The 22,890-nt window shown below is 37.0% G+C and overlaps 1 protein-coding gene across 2 annotated transcripts; it reads right to left on the reverse strand.

Annotated features, from left to right (window-relative positions):
- Positions 1-5,173: 5,173 nt before the first annotated feature.
- LOC140141960 (dnaJ homolog subfamily C member 9-like) lies at positions 5,174-18,470 on the reverse strand. 2 transcript variants are annotated; one of them, XR_011857496.1, is made up of 6 exons: positions 18,286-18,470; positions 13,608-13,760; positions 11,332-11,448; positions 9,885-10,096; positions 7,386-9,153; positions 5,174-5,566 (listed from the first exon to the last, which is right to left on the reverse strand). XR_011857496.1 is itself a non-coding variant. In XM_072163852.1 (5 exons), exons 1-5 carry the CDS (start codon positions 18,377-18,379, stop codon positions 8,947-8,949), a joined length of 783 nt encoding a protein of 260 aa, XP_072019953.1. In that variant the 5' UTR covers positions 18,380-18,470; the 3' UTR covers positions 7,373-8,946. The 2 variants fall into 2 exon arrangements, 1 of the variants encoding a protein (XP_072019953.1); XM_072163852.1 differs by lacking the exon at positions 5,174-5,566 and having other exon boundaries at positions 7,373-9,153.
- Between the last annotated feature and the right edge of the window lie 4,420 nt (positions 18,471-22,890).

Raw genomic sequence — 22,890 nt, forward strand, 5'->3', positions numbered from 1 at the left:
TTAACCCTAACCCTAAGCCTAACCCTAACTATAGGTTCTTAGGAGTTGTTCAGGCGTCTAACCCTAACCCTTACCCTAACCGTAACCCAAACCTTAACCCTAAGCCTAATCCTAAAGTTAAGCCTCACCATAACCCTAAGCCTAACCTTAACCCGAACCTTAAGGCTAACCCTAAACCTTACCCTAATCCTAATCCTTAACGTAAACCTAACCCTTAACCATAACCTTATTCCTGACCTTAAGCCTAACCCTAACAATAACCAAAACCCTAAGCCTAACTCTAACCTTTACCCATACCCTAACACCAATCCTAAACTTAAGCCTAACACTTACCCTAACCCGAGCCTAGCGTAGGCACCATCAGGTATTGTGCCTAACCCGAACCCTAGCCCTAACCCTTAGCCTAACCGTAAGCATAATCCTAACCATAAGCCCATCCTTAAGCCTAATCCTAACCCAAAGCCTATCCCTAACCCTAATCCTAAACCGAAGTGATATCCTAACCCTAGATTCTTAGTTGTTCACGCACGCGTCTAACCCTAACCCGAACCCTAATCCTAAACTAACCCTAGGCCTAAGTCTAAGCCTAATCCTATACCGAAGCCTAACCATAACGCTAAGCCTTACCCTAGGTTCTTTAGAGTTGTTCTGCCATTTAATTCGAACCCTGACCCAAACCAGAACAAGAACCCGAACCCTAACCCCAAGCCTAACCATAACCTTAACATGCATTAACTCTAACCTATACCCTAACCCTAATCATAAACTTAACCCAAACCTTAACCCTATCCTATACCCTAACCTTAACCCAAACAAATCTTTTTTGCATCTTTAGAAGAGGTAAACACTGGTATAATGGCATTAGAACATCAGAAAAAAACTAGTAAATGGCAAGAGAATTATTTTGCTAATTTAGATTTAAAATACATGTAAATAACGCCCTCAATTTTCACACAAATGTCCACTAATAGAATAAAAATTACCACAAAAAAGCAGAAAAAAGATAAATAATAATAATTAAGTAAGGGTGATGCTTAGGGTTATAGTTAAGGTTAGGGTTCGGGTTCTTGTTCGGATTAGGGTCAGGGTTAGGATTAGACATCAGAACCAAGTCCTAAGAACCTAGGGTTAGGGTAAGACTTAAAATTCGGTATATGATTAGGGTAAGACTTAGGGTTAGGTTAACTTAGGCTTAGGGTTAGTTTAGTCTTAGGTTAGGGTATGGTTTAGAGTTATGGTTAGGGTTAGGCTTAAGTTTAGGGTTAAGGTTAGGGTTGGGGTATAGGTTAGGGTTAGGGTTAATATTAGGATTAGGGTTAAGGTTAGGGTTAAGGTATAGGTTAGAGTTAAGGTTATGGTTAGGGTAACTTAGGCTTAGGTTATGGTTAGGTTTAGAGTTATGGTTAGGCATAAGTTTAGGGTTAGGGTTAAGGTTAGGGTATAGGTTAGGGTTATGGTTAAGTTTAGGATTAGGGTTAAGGTTAGAGTTATGGTTATGGTTAGGCTTAGGTTTAAGGTTCATGTTCGTGTTTGGGTCAGGGGTAGGATTAGACACCAGAACAACTCCTAAGAACCTAGGATTAGGGTAAACCTTAGGGTTAGACTTCGGTATAGGATTAATGTTAGACTTAGGGTTAGGTTAACTTAGGCTTAGTTAAGGCTTAGGTTAGGGTTAGGTTTAGAGTTATGGTTATGTTTAGGCTTAAATTTAGGATTAGGGTTAATGTTAGGGTTAGGGTATAGGTTAGGGTTAAGGTTAAGTTTAGGATTAAAGTTAAGGTTAGGGCTAAGGTATAGGTTAGAGTTAGGGTTAAGGTTATGGTTAGGCTTAAGGTTAGGGTTCTTGTTCGTGTTTGGGTCAGGGTTAGGATTAGACGCCAGAACAACTCCTAAGAACCTAGGATTAGGGTAAGACTTAGGGTTAGACTGCGGTATAGGATTAGGGTTAGACTTAGGGTTAGGTTAAGTTAGGCTTAGGGTTAGTTTAGGCTTAGGTTAGGGTTAGGTTTAGAGTTATGGTTAGGGTTAGCCTAGGGTTAGGGTTAGGGTTAAGGTTAAGTTTAGGATTAGGGTAAAGGTTAGGGTTAAGGTATAGGTTAGAGTTAGGGTTATGGTTAGGCTTCGGGTTAGGATTCGGGTTCTTGTTCGTGTTTGGGTCAGGGTTAGTATTAGTATTAGTATTAGAGGCCAGAACAACTCCTAAGAACCTAGAGTTAGGGTAAGACTTAGGGTTAGACTTCGGTATAGGATTAGGGTTAGGGTAACTTAGGCTTAGGTTTAGGGTATAGGTTAGGGTTAAGTTTAGGATTAGGGTTAAGGTTAGGGTATAGGTTCGAGTTAGGGTTAAGGTTATAGTTAGGCTTAGGGTTATGTTCGGGGTTGGATTCGGGTTCGGGTTCTTGTTCGGGTTTGTTCAGGGTTAGGATTAGACGCCGGAACAACTCCTGAGAACCTAGGGTTAGGGCAAGGCTTAGGGTTAGGCTTCGGTATAGGATTATGGTTAGACTTAGGCTTAGTTTAGGCTTAGGGTTACGGTTATGGTTAAGTTTAAGTTTAGAATTAGGGTTAGAGTTCGGGTTCGAGTCAGGGTTAGACACGGGAACAACTCCTAAGAACATAGGGTTAGGGTAATACTTCGGTTTAGGGTTAGGTTTAGGGTTAGGGATAGGCTATGGGTTAGGATTAGGCTTAGCGTTGCGGTAAGGGTTAAGGTTAGGGTCATGGTTCGGGTAAGGGTTCGGGTTTGATACCGGAAGAACCCATAAGAATCTTAACCTGTTCTCAAAACTTAATACTGTTCTTCTTCAGCAATATTTAAAAAAATTTAATATATAATATATTAAATTTAATATTTAAAATATAAAATTTTATATTTTGTTGTCTGTCCCTGAAGAAAAGTAGTTTATCTGCTAGAAACGTTGTTTTTTTTTTTTGTCTGTTTGGTTTTGTTTGACTGCTATGTGCACAGTGATTTTCATCACTTCCAGTGTACTTTTGTACTGTTTTCCTGACACTTTTGTGGGCTCTGGAATTGGCAATTTTTGGCCATCAAACCTGTTTTTGTGCCTACACTGGTTGTTTGGTTCAGCGTGTCTGTTTATATTGCACTCGTTCTAGTTAACTTTTGTATTTCATTGATCCTTGTTGTGTTTGCAGGTCTAACATATCTGTGGGCCTTGGAACTGGCAATTTTTTGGCTATCAAACTTTGCCTACTTTTTATGCCAACATTTGCTGTTTTTATCCCCCTGCATACTGTCTAGTGATTCTGCATTTTTTACTTGTTTCCCCACATCAAGTTGGTGTACCTGCTTTACTGATAAGTGAATTAAATTGTAAATATGGTATATTTGCATTACATTTAACTAGGTTTTAATCGACAATAATGTTTTAATTAAGATTATGCAACAAATGAAAATCGCTAAATTTTCAAATTTGATTTTCTCGAAATGCATATTTTTGCAAATACGTCAGTATTTTATAAGGCTAACGACTTGGTAACATCTGGGGCAATAGGAAATCAAAACTATTACAAGCCTTGGATTCTCAATTTGATTAGTGTTTTACTCAATACTGTGAAATTGCAAGTTAAGAATGTATAATAATATTGAAATATGTTTTAAATGCTAAATAATATGGGGTTCCCAAGAAGTTAGACCCTCCCCCCAAGACATTTTGGTATAATCCAAAAACCAATCGATCATTTCTGTTGTTTTATAATTTGGAACGCAGCTATGCATTAAGTGGGTGGGTTTTTATTGCTACCTTTTATCAATTTCACTAAGAAATACAACCATTTATGAAACTTTCGGCTTTAAAAAGTTGAGTTTATTTTGAAGAGGGCTTGATGATGAATTCAAATGTCAATTACACTTTTGTAGGTCTTGTGGTTCTTGAGTTATGATGTAAAGAGTGTCGACAAAACATTTTCATCATTCATTTGTTCATTCATAAACGACACATATCTCAAGAACCACAATCCATTAAGCAATTTTTGAAAGTCCACTGTTTGATATTCCGTATCCATTAAAATCTTCTGTGCAACTTTTTCATTTTACTCTAATCTAGACAAAGATATTTTTTAGTTGAACGACCATAACTACTCCAACATGGCTTAAAGATAATTATAGCAATAATGACTTTGGTAATATGCCAATATTAAAATATTGCATAATATTTTTAATGCTCTCTGTGTATTTCTAAACAATTTAAGACAAAGGTTAATCAAACATAAATATGAATAAATAATCTGCCCGACCATGACAAAAGGGCATAACCGACATATTGATCATTTCGAGATAATTGATTAAAACCGTGCTAAGCCATGTCAGCCTGCATTGACTTGTACAGGATAACACATCCTGATTTGGGTATTTATTAGTGTTTGCAGGTTAGAATAAAAGTGTGCTATAGTTTAAATAGGTAGATATAGTATGCATTGACCTTCCTGAGGTGATAACTCATTTCGCAATGTTAGGTCGATCCTTCATGTAATTATTTCGTGTAAGCTAATCCTAACCCTAATCCTAACCCTAACCATAATTTTGTGTATAATTACATGAAGGGGTAACCCATCATGATGCCCTTTTGTCATAGTGGGGCAGTAATGTTTTCAGCCCTTTTGAGTCATGTTTCCACTTCAACAAGAGCAAGTTTTTCTATGGCCAAACTTTTGGTTTTAGAATAACCAGCTATAGCCCATTTGACTTTCCCAAGACAGTACATGTAGTGTCCATGTTTGATTCATACACGATCAAATGCAGTGCATCTGTAGCGCGCCGCACAGTGCCAAGTGACTGCACCTTACAGATACACCACCTCCTTTGATCATGTGTGTATCACACACAGACACGCTACTGTCTCAAAGAAGCCCAATGGAAACCTCACGGCAAGGTTGCAGCAATATCCATGAACATTTGATCAAATTTGTTTAAAAAGCTATCATCTAAAAGGACAATAACCTTGAGTTTGATCACCCATGATTAGAATATAATTGGACAACTTGCAACTTGGAGCACACATAAGGTGAACTGCATTTAGTTGCCCGCTGCCCTTTAGGACTCTATGGAGCGAGTGCAGTTAACCTTTGTGTGCCCCAAGCAATCGAAGTGTGATCTACATTGTATGAAAAGTGCTTACTAACAGCAACAGATAATTAATTGCAAATTAATTTTCAAATTTGTTGACTCTTTTTACAACTTCAACCTCAAAATCAAATTTGTATTATAAAAGCAAACTTTCATTGTCCACATTCACATCTTCATCAGCAAATACATGTATAGCAAGAAATGACCCAATGACTGTTAAGGCAATAGATTGAATAGAACCAAATTAGTTCTGATCTTTTGATCGTCCATCGATGCTTGGTCGATCCTCATTATTTATATGATTACATATGAATCTGTGCATGTAATGATATTGACCAATACTAATTTACCAGTAATTCTGATTAATTAGATGATAGTTCATTTATTACAAGCATCGAAGCAGCATCGACCGTCGATCCAAGTATACTTAAAACAAAAACCCACAAAATTGTTTGTAGTAATCCCCAACCCAAGTAAAACCTGCAGGCCCAAAGGGTACTTTCCCAAAAAAACATTTAAGGGGGAAAATATTTCCCTTCACCTGAATGAAATTTTTCAAGCACCAAAGAAACATTTTTGGCCTGTTCCAGCTAATTTTTAGTTTAGGCCTAGACCTACAGTAATTGAATCACAACATACATAGATTGCTATCTAAATTGTTTTTGTTTTCATGTTTTTACGATAAATTCAAGTAAGTTTATATACAATGCATCTCAGTACATTAATTTCCTCAATTTCCATATTAAAGTGATGCAGAATATAAGAATGAAAATAAATTCATAGAACTAGTTACCAAACATTGTTACAGTTGCATAATTGTTGTATCATGGGCTTGAGTGGGGTTACCTGAATGGATAGCTCCACTTGAAATCTACACCCCCTTTGTGGGAGATTAAGGTTATGTCTTCCATAGGGGGTGTATGGATTTCAACTGCAATAGTCCATTCAGGCGTATGAGTCTGGCATACTCTGCCGGATGCCCTAATACTTGATTACTTGGACCCGGGGGCGGGGGGGTCACTCCCATTGTGGCCTGTACACCATCAAAGATAATAAAAACACATATGGGTAGTTTTCGTGGGTATGCACGATACGCGCGTATCGTGTTTTGGGTGTCAAAAACATGAAAAATTGGAAAAAAGGGTAGAAAAATTGCAATGGCTGATACACGGAAATGCAATTTAGGGTATGAAATTTGATGCAAGGAATAAAATCCCTGTTTTGGGTTATCGTTTTACCCAGGTTTTAAATCCTTGTTTAGGGTGCTTTTCAAACGTTGATTATCGCGGATGGTGTACAGGCCACAATGGGAGTGATCCCCCCCGGCTTGGAGCACACATAAGGTGAACTGCATTTAGTTGCCTGGTGCACAAAAGAGTTAACCCTTTAGTGCTCTATGCAGAGAGTGCAGTTAACCTGCCGCAAGCAATCAAAGTGTGATCTATGAAAAGTGCTTAATAACAGCAACAGATAATTAATTGTAAATTGATTGAGTGTAAATGTCATTTTCAAATTTGTTGACTCTTTTTACAACTTCCAACCTCAAAATCAAATTTGTACATGTACTATAACCTGCCCCAAGCAATCAAAGTGTGATCTATGAAAAGTGCTTAATAACAGCAACAGATAATTAATTGTAAATTGATTGAGTGTAAATGTCATTTTCAAATTTGTTGACTCTTTTTACAACTTCCAACCTCAAAATCAAATGTGTACATGTACTATAAAAGCAAATCTTCAATGTCCACATTCACATCTTCATCAGCAAATATAGCAAGAAATGACCCGATGACTGTTAAGGGGTACTACACCCATTGTATTTTTATGTGTTTTTTTTGCATTTTGTGAAGAAATGAGAAACAAAAGTGGACAAAGTGGTATGCAAAATGAAGGGGCAAATCTTCTTGTTCTGTTTGTGGCATTGGTATCAATGTAGCTTACATACTTTTAAAGGTAGAAGCCAGAAAGAGGTACATCAGGCATGTACCTCTTTTTGGCTTCTACCTTTAAAAGTATGGAAGCTACATTGATACCAATGCCACCAATAGAACAAGAAGATTTGCCCTTCATTTTGCATACCACTTTGTCCAATTTTTTTTTCATTATTTTTCAAAAAATGCAAAAAAACAAATGCAATGGGTGTAGTACCCCTTAAGGCAATAGAACCAAATTAGTTCCGATCTTTTGATTGTCCATCGATGCTTGGTCGATCCTCATTATTTATACACACATTTAAAACAAAAACACACAAAATTATTTCCAGTAACTTTTTAATTATTTTCCCCAACCCAAGTAAAACCTGCAGGCCCAAAGGGTACTTTCCCAAAAAACATATAAGGGGAAAAATATTTCCCTTCACCTGATTCAAAAGTTTCAAGCACCAAAGAAACATTTTTGGCCTGTTCCAGCAAATTTTTAGTTTAGGCCTAGACCTACAGTAATTGAATCACAACATACATAGATTGCTATCTAAATTGTTTTTGTTTTCATGTTTTTACGATAAATTCAAGTAAGTTTATATACAATGCATCTCAGTACATTAATTTCCTCAATTTCCATATTAAAGTGATGCAGAAAATAAGAATGAAAATAAATTCATAGAACTAGTTACCAAACATTGTTACAGTTGCATAATTGTTGTATCATGGGCATGAGTGGGGTAACCTGAATGGATAGCTCCACTTGAAATCTACACCCCCTTTGTGGGAGATTAAGGTTATATGTCTTCCATAGGGGGTGTATGCATTTCAACTGCAATAGTCCATTCAGGTGTATGAGACTATACTCTGCAGGAATACAATCAGCAAGAAACCAATGTTACTTGTACTTGTGAGAGACTAAACTTTAAAGTCATACCAAAAGCATGAAACTTTGACAAAGTCTGATACCTTGTTCTACAAACTTACTGCCTGTCCCTCATTTGAATTAAGATCATCATTCCCTATTATTAAAACATTTCTAAAGCATGCAACATTGTTCCAAGCTACAACTCCCAAATCTCAATCACTAGCCTGTCATATGGAGTCTGATGCATGCAAATGATTATCATGTTCAAGTACTTTGCTGCTAAGAATATGATGTAACTTCACTGAATTAGCCAAGGAGCTATACCCATAGCCTGAATCAAGATTTGACGTCATTTAAGAAAACAGCAATATTGTGCAAGAGTTGGAATCAATATGATCAAGACTGCAATGTAGTGAAATTAATTCCTTAACCCCAACACTCCCAGGTGCTACAAAATACTATATGATACACACTGCATATGCATGCACATGACATGATGACGCAATAACACCAAGTCATAACAGTGCTTGGCATGCAAGGTTTGAGTCCCAACCAAAACAAACAACTTCTTTTGTTTGTTTTCTCTCTTTATTTCTTCCTTCTTTCCCTTCCAGTCGCCAAAAAGCACTTGGGACGTTATGGTTAATATAAGGTCAGTCAAAGTGAAACATGATACCCTGCCAAAACAGCTGGTTATCCAATTTGATCCAATCCTGGAAGGACATACATCACATCGTCAGCTCAGCGGCAGAAAGACGCATCTCCTGCTGCAGTGTGTATGATTGCCTGTGAAGTACATGAGCTCATTTAGCACATGCACTGCGTATTGAATTAGTTCATATACTGTATACCACGGACAACCATATATACACAGCAGGTACTCTATGGATCTTTCTGCTGCTGAGCAATCATCATTGTTTTCTGACAACATTTAATAGCCCCGTACTATTGTCAAATACGAGAATTAGAACCAGAATAAGAACTCACTCAATGGTTTCTTATTAAACATTGCTGTACATAACCATGTAACAGCTGAGTCACTTAATAATACAGTCTCTCTTTGGTGTCAACTGTTATCTCTTCTTTCCTTTTCCTTTTGATTTCTTACTACCACCAGATGGCTGACAATACTTTGCTTCCAGACCAGCAAAGAAATCATTGGATTCTTGTTCACGTGATTTGTGTCTCCCTTTGATTAGAGCCTCCAGGGCCATGTCCTGGTTTTTGTTGAGTCCAAGTTCTTCAGCTAATTCTTCGGCTTCTGCTGCTTCTTTCTTGGCCTACAAAATAATGAGACAAATGGTACATTTATAAAAATCACTTCAAGTAGAATGATACTTGTTGGTCGTGGCCCGATGCTGGATGGGAGACCAATATCGCATGTCTCTATTTCTACATATCGTCATCGCGATAAGGATTTATCACAATATCACAATATATCGCAGGGTGTGCTATCGCCCAACACAAGGTTTTTTTCCCACAATTTTGCCAAATTTTGCCTTTGAATTTTCCCATGTAAAAACATTTTTGTGTAAATACCTGATGCGATTGTGCATACATATATGTCTAGCATTCCACTGGTCTTTTTTGATTTGATCATGAGTTATAGCAGTTCTTGGAAAAAAATCCGATTAAAAAAAAAATCAGTCTTTAATTTAAAAAAATCAGCAACCTGGAACCGTTGATGGTCTGTGGTTGATGCAATAGACTAAAAAGTGGTGAAATTGCATTTGACAATAAGTCCCCCGATTGGTTTGTACACGTCCACATACAGTTGCCCCAGTAATTTGCACATTCATAATCACTACTATTCAGTGTGCCTGGGTTTCGGAAAATGTGCAATTGGTTGCAAATTGGAATTTAATGACGCAAAATGTTGAAGAATTTCGAGACATTTTTCACAGATAACACTAAATGGAATAAACACTACTTGCCATATGCTCTGACAGGCACAGCTACACTACATATCAATAAGACTCTGTATACAGTTTCTTAAAGAATCTATGCATACCTTTCGCTTTCTTTCTTTTTGCTTCTTTGTGTCTTCTTTTGTGAGCGTCTCAAACTCTGGTATTTCTTTCTTTTTGATAAGTTTGTTGAGAATTTTCCTAAATCGAGGTTCATCTTCTTTAGTTGAACACATAACATCTTCTAGGATCTTTTCCATGTCTCCTTCATGTTCAAGATAAGCTTTTTTCAAATCTGCTACTTCTTCATCTGAACCTGCATTCACACACACATACCAAAAGCAAAATAAAAAGTTAGGACTTCAAGTACCTTAATAGTGTATGACTAGATTGTGGACTATTGTAACACATTGTGTTTTCTACCTCACATTGAGGCCAATCACCCAAACATTCTAAAGAAAGTTTTGAGTTAAATTGCTCTAGTGGCCCATAGATCAGTAAACGACTAGCTTCCAGGTTGGAGACCATCAAATTACCATGTTTTTGCTCATACTGCCTACACAAAACGTATTCCAGTCCTAAAATTTTACCGGGGTAAAGAAAAAAATATGAGCTTTCATGTACCTGATACAAAAATCTGCCTAATTTTGAAGGGATAAAATGGGGGTGGGGTTAATGCTGGTAATCTGGACTAGCACCTAAAATGTATAAGTACCCAAGCACAAGTAGCAAAGTGCAAGGCCAGGCTCTGAGAAAATGGTATTCAGTTTTTTTTTCTAAAATAAATAATCATGAATTACATGTAGCATCATTTCTATACAGAAGCAGTACCCACAGTATGAAAATATTCACAATTTTACTAATAGGTTTAGTGCCTCAATTTTTTATACCTAAAGAGAGACTCAGCAGTAAATTACTTGTCTAAGATATTTGTGATCTGGCTCAATTTTTTCTAAATGGACAAACAAGCTTTAAAATCTGCAGGGTTCAAATTTGATATATCTGCAGCAGAATGCAAGTCTTCCACCAGGAGCTGAAGAACCATGGCAAAGCTGGAAATGCCTTAAGGGTAAACGAGGTATTGTTGGTCGAAAGCGGCCTTAAAAAATTGATTTTCATTATCTAAATTAATAACACTTTGATGTTTTGCAAAAGTTCATTCTACAAATCATATACTTTGAAAACTTGCTTAATTTATTGTTATTAATGAGTTATGTATGTTTTACAAAAGTGTTGATGTTTCAGCCCTCTTTATAGCATAATTCAAGAACCACTGGACCTATATCTGTGATATTTGAATTCTTCTACACACTCACTATGAAATGATATCAATCCAATTTTTGCCAAAGCTCACTATACCATTCGCAAGATGATGTGAACTACCATATCGCAACAGTTTAAAATTGCTGTGAACTGGAGTACATGTAGGTCGGTCAAAAATCATCAATATTAAAGGTGTTATCCGGGGGTATTATACTGTTAAATGTATGTTTACGTAACTGTTCTCAAATAATTCCCTGATTTAAACAATATAGCCTATTATTATTTTACCTTTGTATTTTTCTTCAAACTCCTGTATATCTTTGACTTCCACCTTCTTGAATAGAATTCTCCAGTAGTCGTACCAATCCTTGTCTTGTTCCATGTCAATCTCATCGTCAACCTCGCCTGAAATGAAAGGCAGTCAGTCAAGGCACAATCAGTCAAGGCAAACAATTCAATGGGTTCATATTTTCTTGGGAGAATGTAATTTGATTTCAGGTGATGCAGGGACTGTATTTTGGAATATGCATTAAATAGCTCTTCTGGAGCCTTGAGATCCGTTTAGACCATTTACAATAGAATGTAGGCCTAAAGGAGAGAATGGTAAACTAAGGAGAACTAAAAATCACTCTCCTATATCAGATTTAAGGACAGCAGTAGAGAGTGATTGCTCTCACTTTCCTCAAAAGGCAGTCCCTGTGATATTGACACTGAAATTATATTATAATGACAGTAACATTTAAAGTCTTTTGCCAAATATTTGACTCATAAAACACAACTGGGATTGAATATTTGGAGTTGCTTAGGCTGTATTTTAACCAAGGAGTGTGTGATAACAATCTTGCAATGTCAACACCCCTTATCATCGAGGTGGTATTGCACCTACCAATAAATGTAATATATATGACCATGTCCTGCATTTTGTTGATGAAGGTCTATTGAGGTTGAACCCTCCACGCATGTTGTTGTGATGATTAATCAAAGAGAAAAGAAACATTAAAATTGTCTCTAGAACTCATACAACACCCCCCCCCCTGAAAATAGAAGCAAAGAGAATTAAGAGACTTTCAAAAGAAATTTGCTTTTAAAATATGGAAAATCGCACCAGAAACTTTGAAATTGTGTCAGAACTGTCAGACATTGCCTGATTTTGATTTAACTTGGAGATAAATCAATTCGAACCATTCAACCAAAAGTACAATGTCACTACGGTATATAAACTCCCCAACAAAAGTTTAGAAAGTTTTTTCAAGCATCTGTATACTCCGCCTTACAATGACACACCATTTGAAACAATAACATTTTTCACGGTTGAGTTCACGTTCAAATGGGGTGTCATTGTAAAGCGGAGTATTGTAGCTATCCATTTATATGCAACACGATATGAATATATCACAAATAATTTGAGGTACAGATGCTTGAAAAACTTTCCAAACTTTTGTTGAGGAGTTTATATTATGAGCAAAATATGTGTGTATTTCCAAAAAAGTGTGGATTACATCATTTTAGGATATATAAAAGGTGAAATATCCTAAGGCAGTATCAACCGTATAATAATATCATGGATAAACTTGGCGCATAATTTCAATAACATTTTTAATTAACAAATGTTATTGTGAACGGCTCATGGAGGCACCCTGTTCAACCCCTCCCCTCCCCCCACCTTAAAAAAAACAAATTTGAAATTGCCTTTATTTTCCCTTTATCAAAATGTTCAAAATACCCAAAGTTACACCCTCCACCCTGAAAATGACCATATAACTCATGCGTACCAATGTTTTATTATTTCTTGTTAATATGTTCATTTTCACTTGTTTTTACATTGTGCCGCTGTTATAAAAGCGTATGTTCAAATAAATCAATTAATAAATAGAGGCCCTGCATGCTTTTATTGATCAACTAAAATCAAAGGATTCTAACAAGCATCTCATACTGTAACAGAACAAAACTGGTGGTATGTTACAGATAGCATGCATCTGCAATGCTTAACTGTCAAAAGAATCTGTTGAGCATTCGGCCATAATTGCGAGTTACATTGTCACATGCATGACCTCCAAATGACAGTTAGCAGCTGCATGGCTGACCAGAATCAAAGCACATGCCAGTTCCAAAATATGTATATGTTGACTGAATGGGAGTGTACCATATGCCTTGGGCATGTAGCAGAACAGCATCTGAATACAGAACAATTGACTCAGCCAACATTTTAAGAACTACATGTAAGGCCAAACAAAAATAATGGTTTGTCTCAAAGCTCACAAGTGGTTTGAAAACAAATGCGAAATGCGATTTTTTTTTTTTATTCCTGACTTTTTTCATGGAATTTGGAGAAAAAAATCTGATTTTCGCCGAATTTTTCTGGAAAAACTATAAAAAAATTATTTTTCTGGAAAAACTTTTAAAAAATTATTTTTTTTAAATAAAAAAAAATTCTGCATTTCTTTTTTTTTCCAAATCTCACGATTTTACAAATGCGCGCGAGCTTTGAGACAAACCCTTTTTTTTTTTGGCCTAAGCTTAAAACATTTCTGCGTGGTGATTTTTTTCTTCTTCTGAAGACATACCTGTTTCATCATAGAGGTTGCGTTTACTTTTGTCCGACAGCACAGCATAAATCTTTCCCAACGTCTGGAATTTGGCAGTAGCTATGTCTCTGTCATCATCACTAACACGATCAGGGTGAACTTTCAGAGAAAGTTTGTAGTATCCTTTCTTAACTGCAGTAAAAATGAAGGCATAGATAAATATTATTAGGCAAGGGAATATATATTACTGAAAACCCCCAAAATAAAAATACGGCAACAATATACATCGACAAACTTAACACACAACCGAGCAGCAAAAATGAGTCCTCCGACTCCTTGATGCGCTAAATTCTGTGTGAGATAACCTCTACCAGGTGTTTACACAGTAGCAACCAGATGCAGATATACCCCTAACTGAGGACTGCAGAACAATGATTTATCAGGTTTGTCAGACTTGTGTTTTCAATCTGATTATCACAGTTGTGTAGTACGAAATTACAAACAGGCAAAACATTTTGTGAATTTTATATCTAGATTATACTACCAAATTGAAAATTCATTAAAAAAAATTAAATGCAAACTTATATTAAGAATAAGAGCTAAATGAAAGAAAACTGATGAGCCGTAAATGAACTATGACATGTGGTTGAGGAGATAGTCGAGATACTCATCTCTTTTCAGCCAATATACTGAATAAACTTTTATGTGAACATGCACAATTGTGCATTCTTAAAGCACACAAGGTGCAAATAATACACTGATTTAGGGTTTCTCTACTACGGAAGTCAATTTGTGCCGAATTCCTTCCCACAATGCAATATCGTATTGCATAACAAAGAATATTGTTCAACCTCCGAACTGTATCTATTGTTATTAGGGGTAATTTTGTGCCCGGGTACCCGGCGCATTTTTCAAGCGGATAACTGGGTACCCGAAATTTTTATTTTTTTTAAGTTATTTATTTTTTGGTTTTGTAGTGTCCTTGGACCTAGATCTAAATGCTAGGATCATTCATGGTTGACCTTAAAAAAAAAATTGCACGATGTTTTGTGTTTTTAATATGAATATTGATAATTTGTTTTCATGTCATACTCTATATTAATGATATCAAAATGTATTGAATTTGAATGCAATTTTTTTAAATTTCGGGCACCGGGCAGGGTATTTCCTGCCGGGTAATGTAATCTCGGTAGCGTACCCACGAGCCCGCCCGAATATCCCTGGCTTAATTGTTATGCAAAACGCTTATTGCATTGTGGGAAGGAATTTCGCACAAATTGACTTCCGTAGAGAAACCCTAAATCCGCATATTGCACCGCTGTCCGACCAAAAAAACCATAGCAAAGTACCAGTACTCAAGCATCGTATGCGTAAGTATCAGGCGCGTATCCAGGAATTTGTAGACCGGGGGACACAAAGCAGATCTTTGTCAAATATAATATGGCCGCGAAGCGGACATCCCGGAGCGCTTTCGTGACGTAGGGGTGTGTGTGAGGGGTCAGATGTGAGAAACTTTTACAAAATGAAGACCTTAGAATTTAAGCCATTTGGTTGACCATTTTGGCACTATTATATTATGTAAAATTTTAGTCTGAAAGAGTCGAAAATTTGTGAAATGGGGGCCTAATTCATGGTCAAGTTTTAACTGTTGTTGTATAAATTATTGCTTTATAAATTTTGCCCGAAATTGTGCAAAATGAAGGCCCAATTGAAGCCATTTGATGGGCGATTTTGTGTACAATTTTAGTTTAAAAAAAGTTACATTATTTACTATTACTGTAGGCCTATTAAGTTATTGCCTAAAACATATACAAGCGTGTAATACAGTAACCAAAACGGCCACTGGTTCTCTACATCTACATAAATACTCAACAAAGTTGCATGAAAGCAATATCTAGTTGAGGTGATAAAGGCGCCAGTTGAATACAACATGGCTATACAAAACTGAAGAAAAAATACATTAAATTACATATTATTAATACAACTCTTGAAGCAGTCAACTGATTTGGCAATATACACGGAAGGAGGTAGGGCGTTCCATTCTATGATTGTCCGGGGGAAGAAACTATATTTGTAGGTGTTTATGTGAGGTGTCATAACTCTAAACCTTTGGGGATGGTATTGACGAGTTTTAACTGTCTGTGCTTGAACATATTTAGGAATGGGTATTGCAATTTCATGGTTATCCATACATGTACGTTGGGGGCATTTGAGGGGGTGTTCCTCCCTCAGAATTTGGGAAATTTTGCAAAATGAAGGTCGAAAAATCAGGCCCGTAGACAGGGGGATATGCCCCCAAATTTGCAAAATACGGTATTCATACAAAAAGTCCCGAAATTTAAGCACATATATATAAGCATACATGTATGTTTGGCCCCTTCTCTCCCAACCATGAAAGTTACCAAATTGCGTGGAAAGGGGGTTATTTTTTTACCAGTAGCAAGGACCTTGAAATTGGCCAAATAGGGAGTATTTAATTTGCACTGTCCGCGAAATTTTAATAAAAGGGGTAATTGAGAAAATCCAGAAATTTTATGTCAATATTTAGTGTCATTGAAATTCTAATCATTGAAAGCGGGTGTTTGAAATTCTAGTCATTGAAAACCGCAAAAAAGGGGTTGTTTTTGGCCATATTTTGTCCTCGACTTTGCATGAAAAAGGGGGTAAATTTGATGAAAAATCATTGCAAAAGGGGGCTTTTGAAAGATTTGGTAACTCTCATGGTTGTCAACTTTTGTGTTGAGTTGGGGGGCGGGCTGCACGCTGCTCTCTTTCTCTCCTCTCTTTCTTTCTTCCCCTTCCCTTTCGCTCCCTCTCCTTTTCTTTTACCCGGGGGGTGGCGGGGGGTGCCCCCTTCGCCCTACCCCTGGATACGCGCCTAAGTATCGTGTGCAAATTCAAAGCTAGACATGCTAGAGTTCTCAAGTAAAGTATCTAAGATATTTTTGTACTTCCTTGACCAATCTTTAATTTCTTTTAATTTTCTATGTAAAATTTGTTTTGTGTTTGGGGCAATTCAGGGCCAATTTGGCTGACTAGCAAATGTCTTTAAAGGAAGGTTTTTATTTCAAACTCTAATCGTGACCCGCAGGTCAAATTGCTAGAATTGTACATGAAACACACCTAAACAGACACAATGCAATTTGCAGGCAGCAGCTTAATCAGCGCCAATATTGCAACATTGAAACAAACAACTATACAAACATCCAATCCAACCCAACCACATCCCCCCAAGTAGGCCATGGCAATGAGGATAAAGTGCCTTGCCCAAGGACACAACACGTTGGCACGAGCGGGGCTCGAACTCACAACCTATGTATTATGAGTCGGGCGCCTTATCCACTCGGCCACACATGCTCCTTCAAACTAAAAGTTTGGCTTTTATACCTACAATATTTGCACCCAAAGTAAAACTATAGACTGTAGATGTCATGGATGTAGTGTAGTCGATTGATGTTACATATTATTATTTTTATTGCTTTTGATGTAAACATAGGGTCCATTATTACAGTAACTATTCTTATTTAAACTACCATAGGGGAAAGTAAAATAAATAACATGTATACGGGGGTGGCTCATAATTATTGCACAGCCCCATTATCATGTAATCATGGCTATAAAGTTTAAGCTTACTCATGACATGTTACTCAGCTCAGTCTCTAGGTATCCTAGGTGAATTCAAATTTGCCATCAAACTGCATCATTTTATATATCAAATTAAAGCCCTTGAGTAAACAAAGCCAAAACTGAAAACCTTTTTTTCATAGCACTTTCCGTAGCAAAGTTACATCTTGTCAAAGCCTGACTTTCATCAAAAAGATTCATCTAGCAAAATTCCCCAAAACGGCATTTCGGGGTGTTTCTAGATCTTAGTCTCATGGCGATAGCAGCTTTTTTTAATGGAACTGCTATCAAAATCCCACTGAAATTCCATGTGCGGGTGACTTATCACCATAAAAAATTATATATTTGTGTCAAGTGAAGTATAGAAAACATATTTATGTAGGTTTTTTCTTCGGGCACAAGTTTTAAATTTCTATGTAAAAATGCATTGACATTGTCGGCGAATTTGGCTGACCAGCACAGGGGGGGCCGGCCAAGATTGGCTGAATTTTGACGTTGTCATTGGTTTTACACGTAAACACAAAAATGTCTCAAATTATTCCAAAACTGTACGTATGTTATTAAGCACTATTTTATCAGTCTACATGTAAATCCGTTGAGGTTCGCCAGTGAACCTCATTATAAGTACTGTTTTTTGAATGTTTTGTATGAATAACGCACGGTATGTTAAATGATATATACCTAAAATTTCCCCCATTGTGTATCACGGTTCGGTTTTTTTATTTTTTTTGGGTCTCGCTTGCGGTGCATAGGGTCTCGAGATCGAGTCCCGCTCACTCCCGCTATAATTTTTTTTTTTTCTTCACATTTATTTTGAATCCAAAAATATTTATTTTTATGTGAAAATTTATACATTCACTGAGAAATATATTTTGTGCATTTTTTTTTCTGTAACGGGCCAATAGAGCTAAAAACACAACTCAGCACGGGGCGTCCAATGTCCAGGCAGTGTTGCCGTCATATTGTCTGTTTTGTTTACGATATTGGCTGTTGCCACAGTGAATAATGTAGTCCACCATCGTCTGGACCAGCAAATGTGTTAACTAAGGTTTGCCTGGGTTACCTACAGTCTCATTGCAACCAGAATTCTTACCCTCATTTGCATTTGCTTTTTTGTCCAAAGACAAAATTTCGTACAAATTCCTCGTCCCAAACAGTTCATCGCAGCTCTCTAGTAACTCTGGCATCGTACTTTTAAATGTAGATGGTGTGAAATTATTAAAAACACGACAGATCTTCTAACACTAACAGCATGTACAGCCTCCTTCACTTGTCAAGCTCTCTGGTGTTTTGATTACGCAATCACCTGTCGAATGTGGCGCGCTTTAGGTTGGAAGATTTCACTCTCTAAAATAGGTAGGTTTATAATAAAGCAAGAATTTTTTTTATTTCTCTTCATAAATAAATTTTCGGGGTCAAGTCAAAAATATATTGCAATATATTCAATTGTAAAAAGAAACCTAATTTGTATGTCTTTTACATAAATTCAGATGATTCAAATGAAAACTGTTTGATGGGTGAATTAGCAATCCCTTTTTTTTTTATAATGGTTGATTCGTTTTTATCAAAACATCAACATTGTTACTTCCGGGTTGGGTTTATGATGGTCAAAGGTTATTTTCCGGGTTATTTTGGAATCACAGAGGTCGGTATACACAAGAGTCGCATTAGTTTACATGTTCACGTAACCGCCTGAAATCATTTGCATAGGTTTGGAGGTGGGCTGATCGTATTTTGATTCGTCGAACACCTAATTTGCATAGGTTTGGAGGTTTCCATATTTGGGTTTACGTAATTAATTATTAACGACCCAGACGTTGTTTACATCATGACGTCATTAGAGCTGGTCACTTCGTCAAAATCCGACGAACGAACGTTTGCAGTTTTCTTTTTATTACTGTTATATCGTGAAATACCATGTAGCTGACGTGTTAGTCCAATATGCATAGGAAAATATTTCTGGCGATGACCCATGTTCACATTGGCTAAATAAGCTGTATTTTCGCTGGAAAGGGGCCGGGACGAGTCGGCCATTTTGTTTGCAAAAGGCATGTTCTTCTCTTGCGTTACCCGGAAGTGGCAGCACCAGAACAAATGACGTCATTTCTGGATTTCAGCCGGAACGGTTACGTTCACTGCCGTGCATCAGTATAGGCATCAGCTTATCTAGGTTTTACTAAAGTAAAACATCTTTGTTTGGAATCCAACTAAGGGCAGCACCAAAGCAAGTGACGTCACTTCCCCCAGCTGCCGATTCCCCGTCATGCAACGCGATGTTTCGCGGGGTTTTTTAATACAGTTACCAAGTAAACAGCGTCCTTGGTTTCTCGACATTGCACCCGGGACGAGTACGAGTGTACGTGTTGTCGTTCATATAGCTGTAGAATCTGCTGAACAAAAGAAGGAAGATGAAGAAGAAAAGCGTGCATTTGGATGCGGAGATGAGGAGGGATATATTTCTGAAAGTTTGTTTGTTGTTTATGGTGAGTTGCACTTTGAAAATGGGAAAATATTACACTGCACTGCACTGACAACCCCGCCCCCTTTCTGACAGCGGCAGTGTACAATGGTGTACATACTCAGTCATACATGCATACAATGCATAGGCATTTTTGCACTGTTGTCATTTTAATAGTACTCTGGCACTGCAGTGTGAACGTTAGAAGTGATGGTACCCGGGAGTTGTACAGTAATGTACATTGATTAATCATTTGATCGTCTCTGTCAGTGTCAATGCCATATATTCATGATAAATAGGCCCAAATTATATCAAATTGTAACCTCAAAAAAGGGATCGGGAGGGGACAAGAAACATTTATTTTTACAAGCGACAAAAAGAAATGAAAACTAAGTATACGCTTACTTGTATGACTTTGAACAGGACTCAGGAGAGCATGACGGGGGCCTGTCATTTTCAGAAGGGGGGGGTCATGAATATACTGAGGGGGTCATAGAATTTTGAGACCAAAAACAGGGGGGGGGGGTTATATAAATAATTTTTTAAACCAAAAATAGGATTATGATTATAGAATTATGAAGAGATGGTGACCCATTCTTTTAACTTACGATCAAAATGTACACACAATCTTTAGTTTAGTTATATAATTCAAAATGTTTGTGCACTCCACGCGCCCCTTCTTTACACTTTTATACGATCAAAATTTTAATACGCTCCACACACTTTCTTCACATTCAAGTTTTAGCGTGCTTTATGCCTTAGCTTGGTTCCGGCAATGAATAAATTTTTTTTTGTAGGCTGCATGGTAGGCGAAGGGAGGAGATAAAAAATTTAGACCCCAGGTTAAGCCCACGATAGGGGTGTCATAAAAATTGACTCCGGTCACCGACATATGATATTCATGACCCCTCTTCCGTAGGAAATGACATCCCTAATAATGAATAATTTTAGTGACAAGATGTAAAATATTTTTGTGTGTTTTGGGTGAAAAATCATATCTTCATTAGGGAATAATGAATGAGCCCTGCCCTGGGGGAGGGTAAAATTGGGGGAAGAAAGTTTTGGCAAGCTAAAAGGGGGCAGGCAAGTGATTTTTGGCACCAATTCTTGGGGCGCCTTTTAAATAAAAGGCTCCAAAAAGGCTTTGGAAAACAGAACGGAAACGCTTAAATATGTAAACATGTATATAGACCATTTAAGGTTTGCAAATTGGGATCCCAAAATTTTGGCATGTTCAAGGGGGGGGCAAAGATTTTTTTTGGCAGGCCGAGAGGAGGGGCAAGCAATTTTTTGCGGGCCGAGAGGGGGGCGGCAATCAATTTTAGGCGAGCCATTTGGAAATTTTACCCCCAGGGGGCTTATAATTATTGCACAGCCCCTTATGAAAGATCAAAATTTTCAATTGATTGTTGACTTTCATCCCAGCTAGGCTGAGCTACATACACTTTAAGTATTGGTACATTAGATTTAAAGAGTTTACTGAAAGGATTGTGTTTAAATATAAAAAATATCAGTTTTTAATCATTTGCCATAAAATGTTTATTATGTCGCAAAATTTCAATCAATCAAAATTATTTGAAAGCATCAGTACATTCTTTGTATTCACAATGCAATTCGATATGCCTGTGCAAGCAAATATAAATGCATCAACCCCTACGAAATATAAATGCGTCCAAGAGCATTTCGCATACTACGCACCTGTGCAATTATGCAATAATTATGCACTGATTAGTTTTCACTAGTTATCAAGGAGTTTAGTCCCTTCGCATTTCATTATTGCAATGAGTGTGTCTTGTAAAGAATTCCCGTAATTTGATTGGTTTTCTGGTGTATAATATCTCACAATAGTTGATAGTGATATTAGTCAGGGCACGCGCCGTCACGCAACAGCGGCACGCTTGTTGCTCCTCAATGATCGCACGAATATGTTTTCGCGTAATACATGTGCGAGAACTAAGAACGCGTTTCGGCGGCTTAGATGTTCGTGATGGTTTCGATCATTTAAAACAACAGGGATGTCCTCACAAAAGTAACTTTATTTTTTTCTGAAAAAAGGCATTTTTTCTCTTAAAAATTACATTTAAACTGAATAAGAATGAGAATAAACGATAGATTTTGTCTTTTGCCTATCAATATCGTGTCATAATGGATGGGCTGGCCAATATTTTTATCGTAGTGTGCGCCGGTATCCACTACTCAAAATATTGGCCAGCCCATCCATTATGACACAATATTGGATAGGCAAAAGACAAGATCCTATCTTTTATTTAAAATTATTAGTTTCCTGTTTACCGCCCGCGTCCAAAATTGAAAATTGATGAATGAGCAAAGAGTACAACTCCACCTTCACTATTTATAAAATCAAATATTGTTGTGAAATAATTAAATGCCCACGCTTGTCAAAACGAGTCAATAATTATTGCTTGTAGTAGTTCAAACTAAATAAAGAAAATAAAAGATTAAAAAATAATTAATAATTAAAAGTCACCTCGTCCCTTTTTCAAAATCTTTAACAGGAAACTAATAATCAAGTGCGAAGGGACTTATGAATTGTTATTTTTTTGTTTTAACAGGTTATGGTCTCTGATCCAAATTCACTACTGACACCTGCACCCCAACCAGGACCTCAAATTCGACCCCCTGCATCATCTATCCACCAACACCCTGGACTGCCACCACCATCTCTTTCCCAACCCCCACTGCTTCTTCACACACCCCCTGGACTGCGACAGCCATATCTTCTGCAGCACACTGGACTGCCACCATCAGTGCCAACTCAATCACATGTGAGTGTCCATAATATCTGGATTTGAAAGAGTATTTGTACAGGATTTGTGACTAGACAGAACAGTTAAGGGATCTAAAATGAGCGTTTATTATGCGTTTCGACAGTATTTTTTGTGGGACATGAGAGCACCTCAGACCTATCGATTGCATTCTGAATCTGAAGCATGTCTTTCTGATATCAAATAATTTTCATTTTTGAAAATCACAATATAATACAAATTTTATGACAAAGTATAAAAATTTGATATTTTTCAAATTTTGATATATAACAGTCCTCGAAGTAAATTATATAAATCTAATGATATATTCTTAAAGTGTATGTAGCAGGAGGAAAAGCCGACGGTCAATTGAAAATTTTGACCTTTCATATTGAAGATATAGATTTTTTTCCCAAAAAGACCTAATTTTTTTTTTTTTTTTTTTTGTAAAAAAAATCCATATCTTCAATACGAA

This window comes from Amphiura filiformis, chromosome 20 (assembly GCF_039555335.1).
Source record: "Amphiura filiformis chromosome 20, Afil_fr2py, whole genome shotgun sequence".
Taxonomy (NCBI): Eukaryota; Metazoa; Echinodermata; class Ophiuroidea; order Amphilepidida; family Amphiuridae; genus Amphiura; species Amphiura filiformis.

What these genes read in the sequence shown, in the direction of transcription:
- LOC140141960 (XM_072163852.1), bottom strand. Translation starts at nt 18,379, where the DNA reads ATGCCAGAGTTACTAGAGAGCTGCGATGAACTGTTTGGGACGAGGAAT. An exon ending in CAACCTCTATGATGAAACAG is followed by an intron (nt 11,449 to 13,607) that starts GTATGTCTTCAG and finishes CTTTCATTTCAG; the next exon opens with GCGAGGTTGACGATGAGATT. An exon ending in GTTTGAAGAAAAATACAAAG is followed by an intron (nt 10,097 to 11,331) that starts GTAAAATAATAA and finishes GTGTGAATGCAG; the next exon opens with GTTCAGATGAAGAAGTAGCA.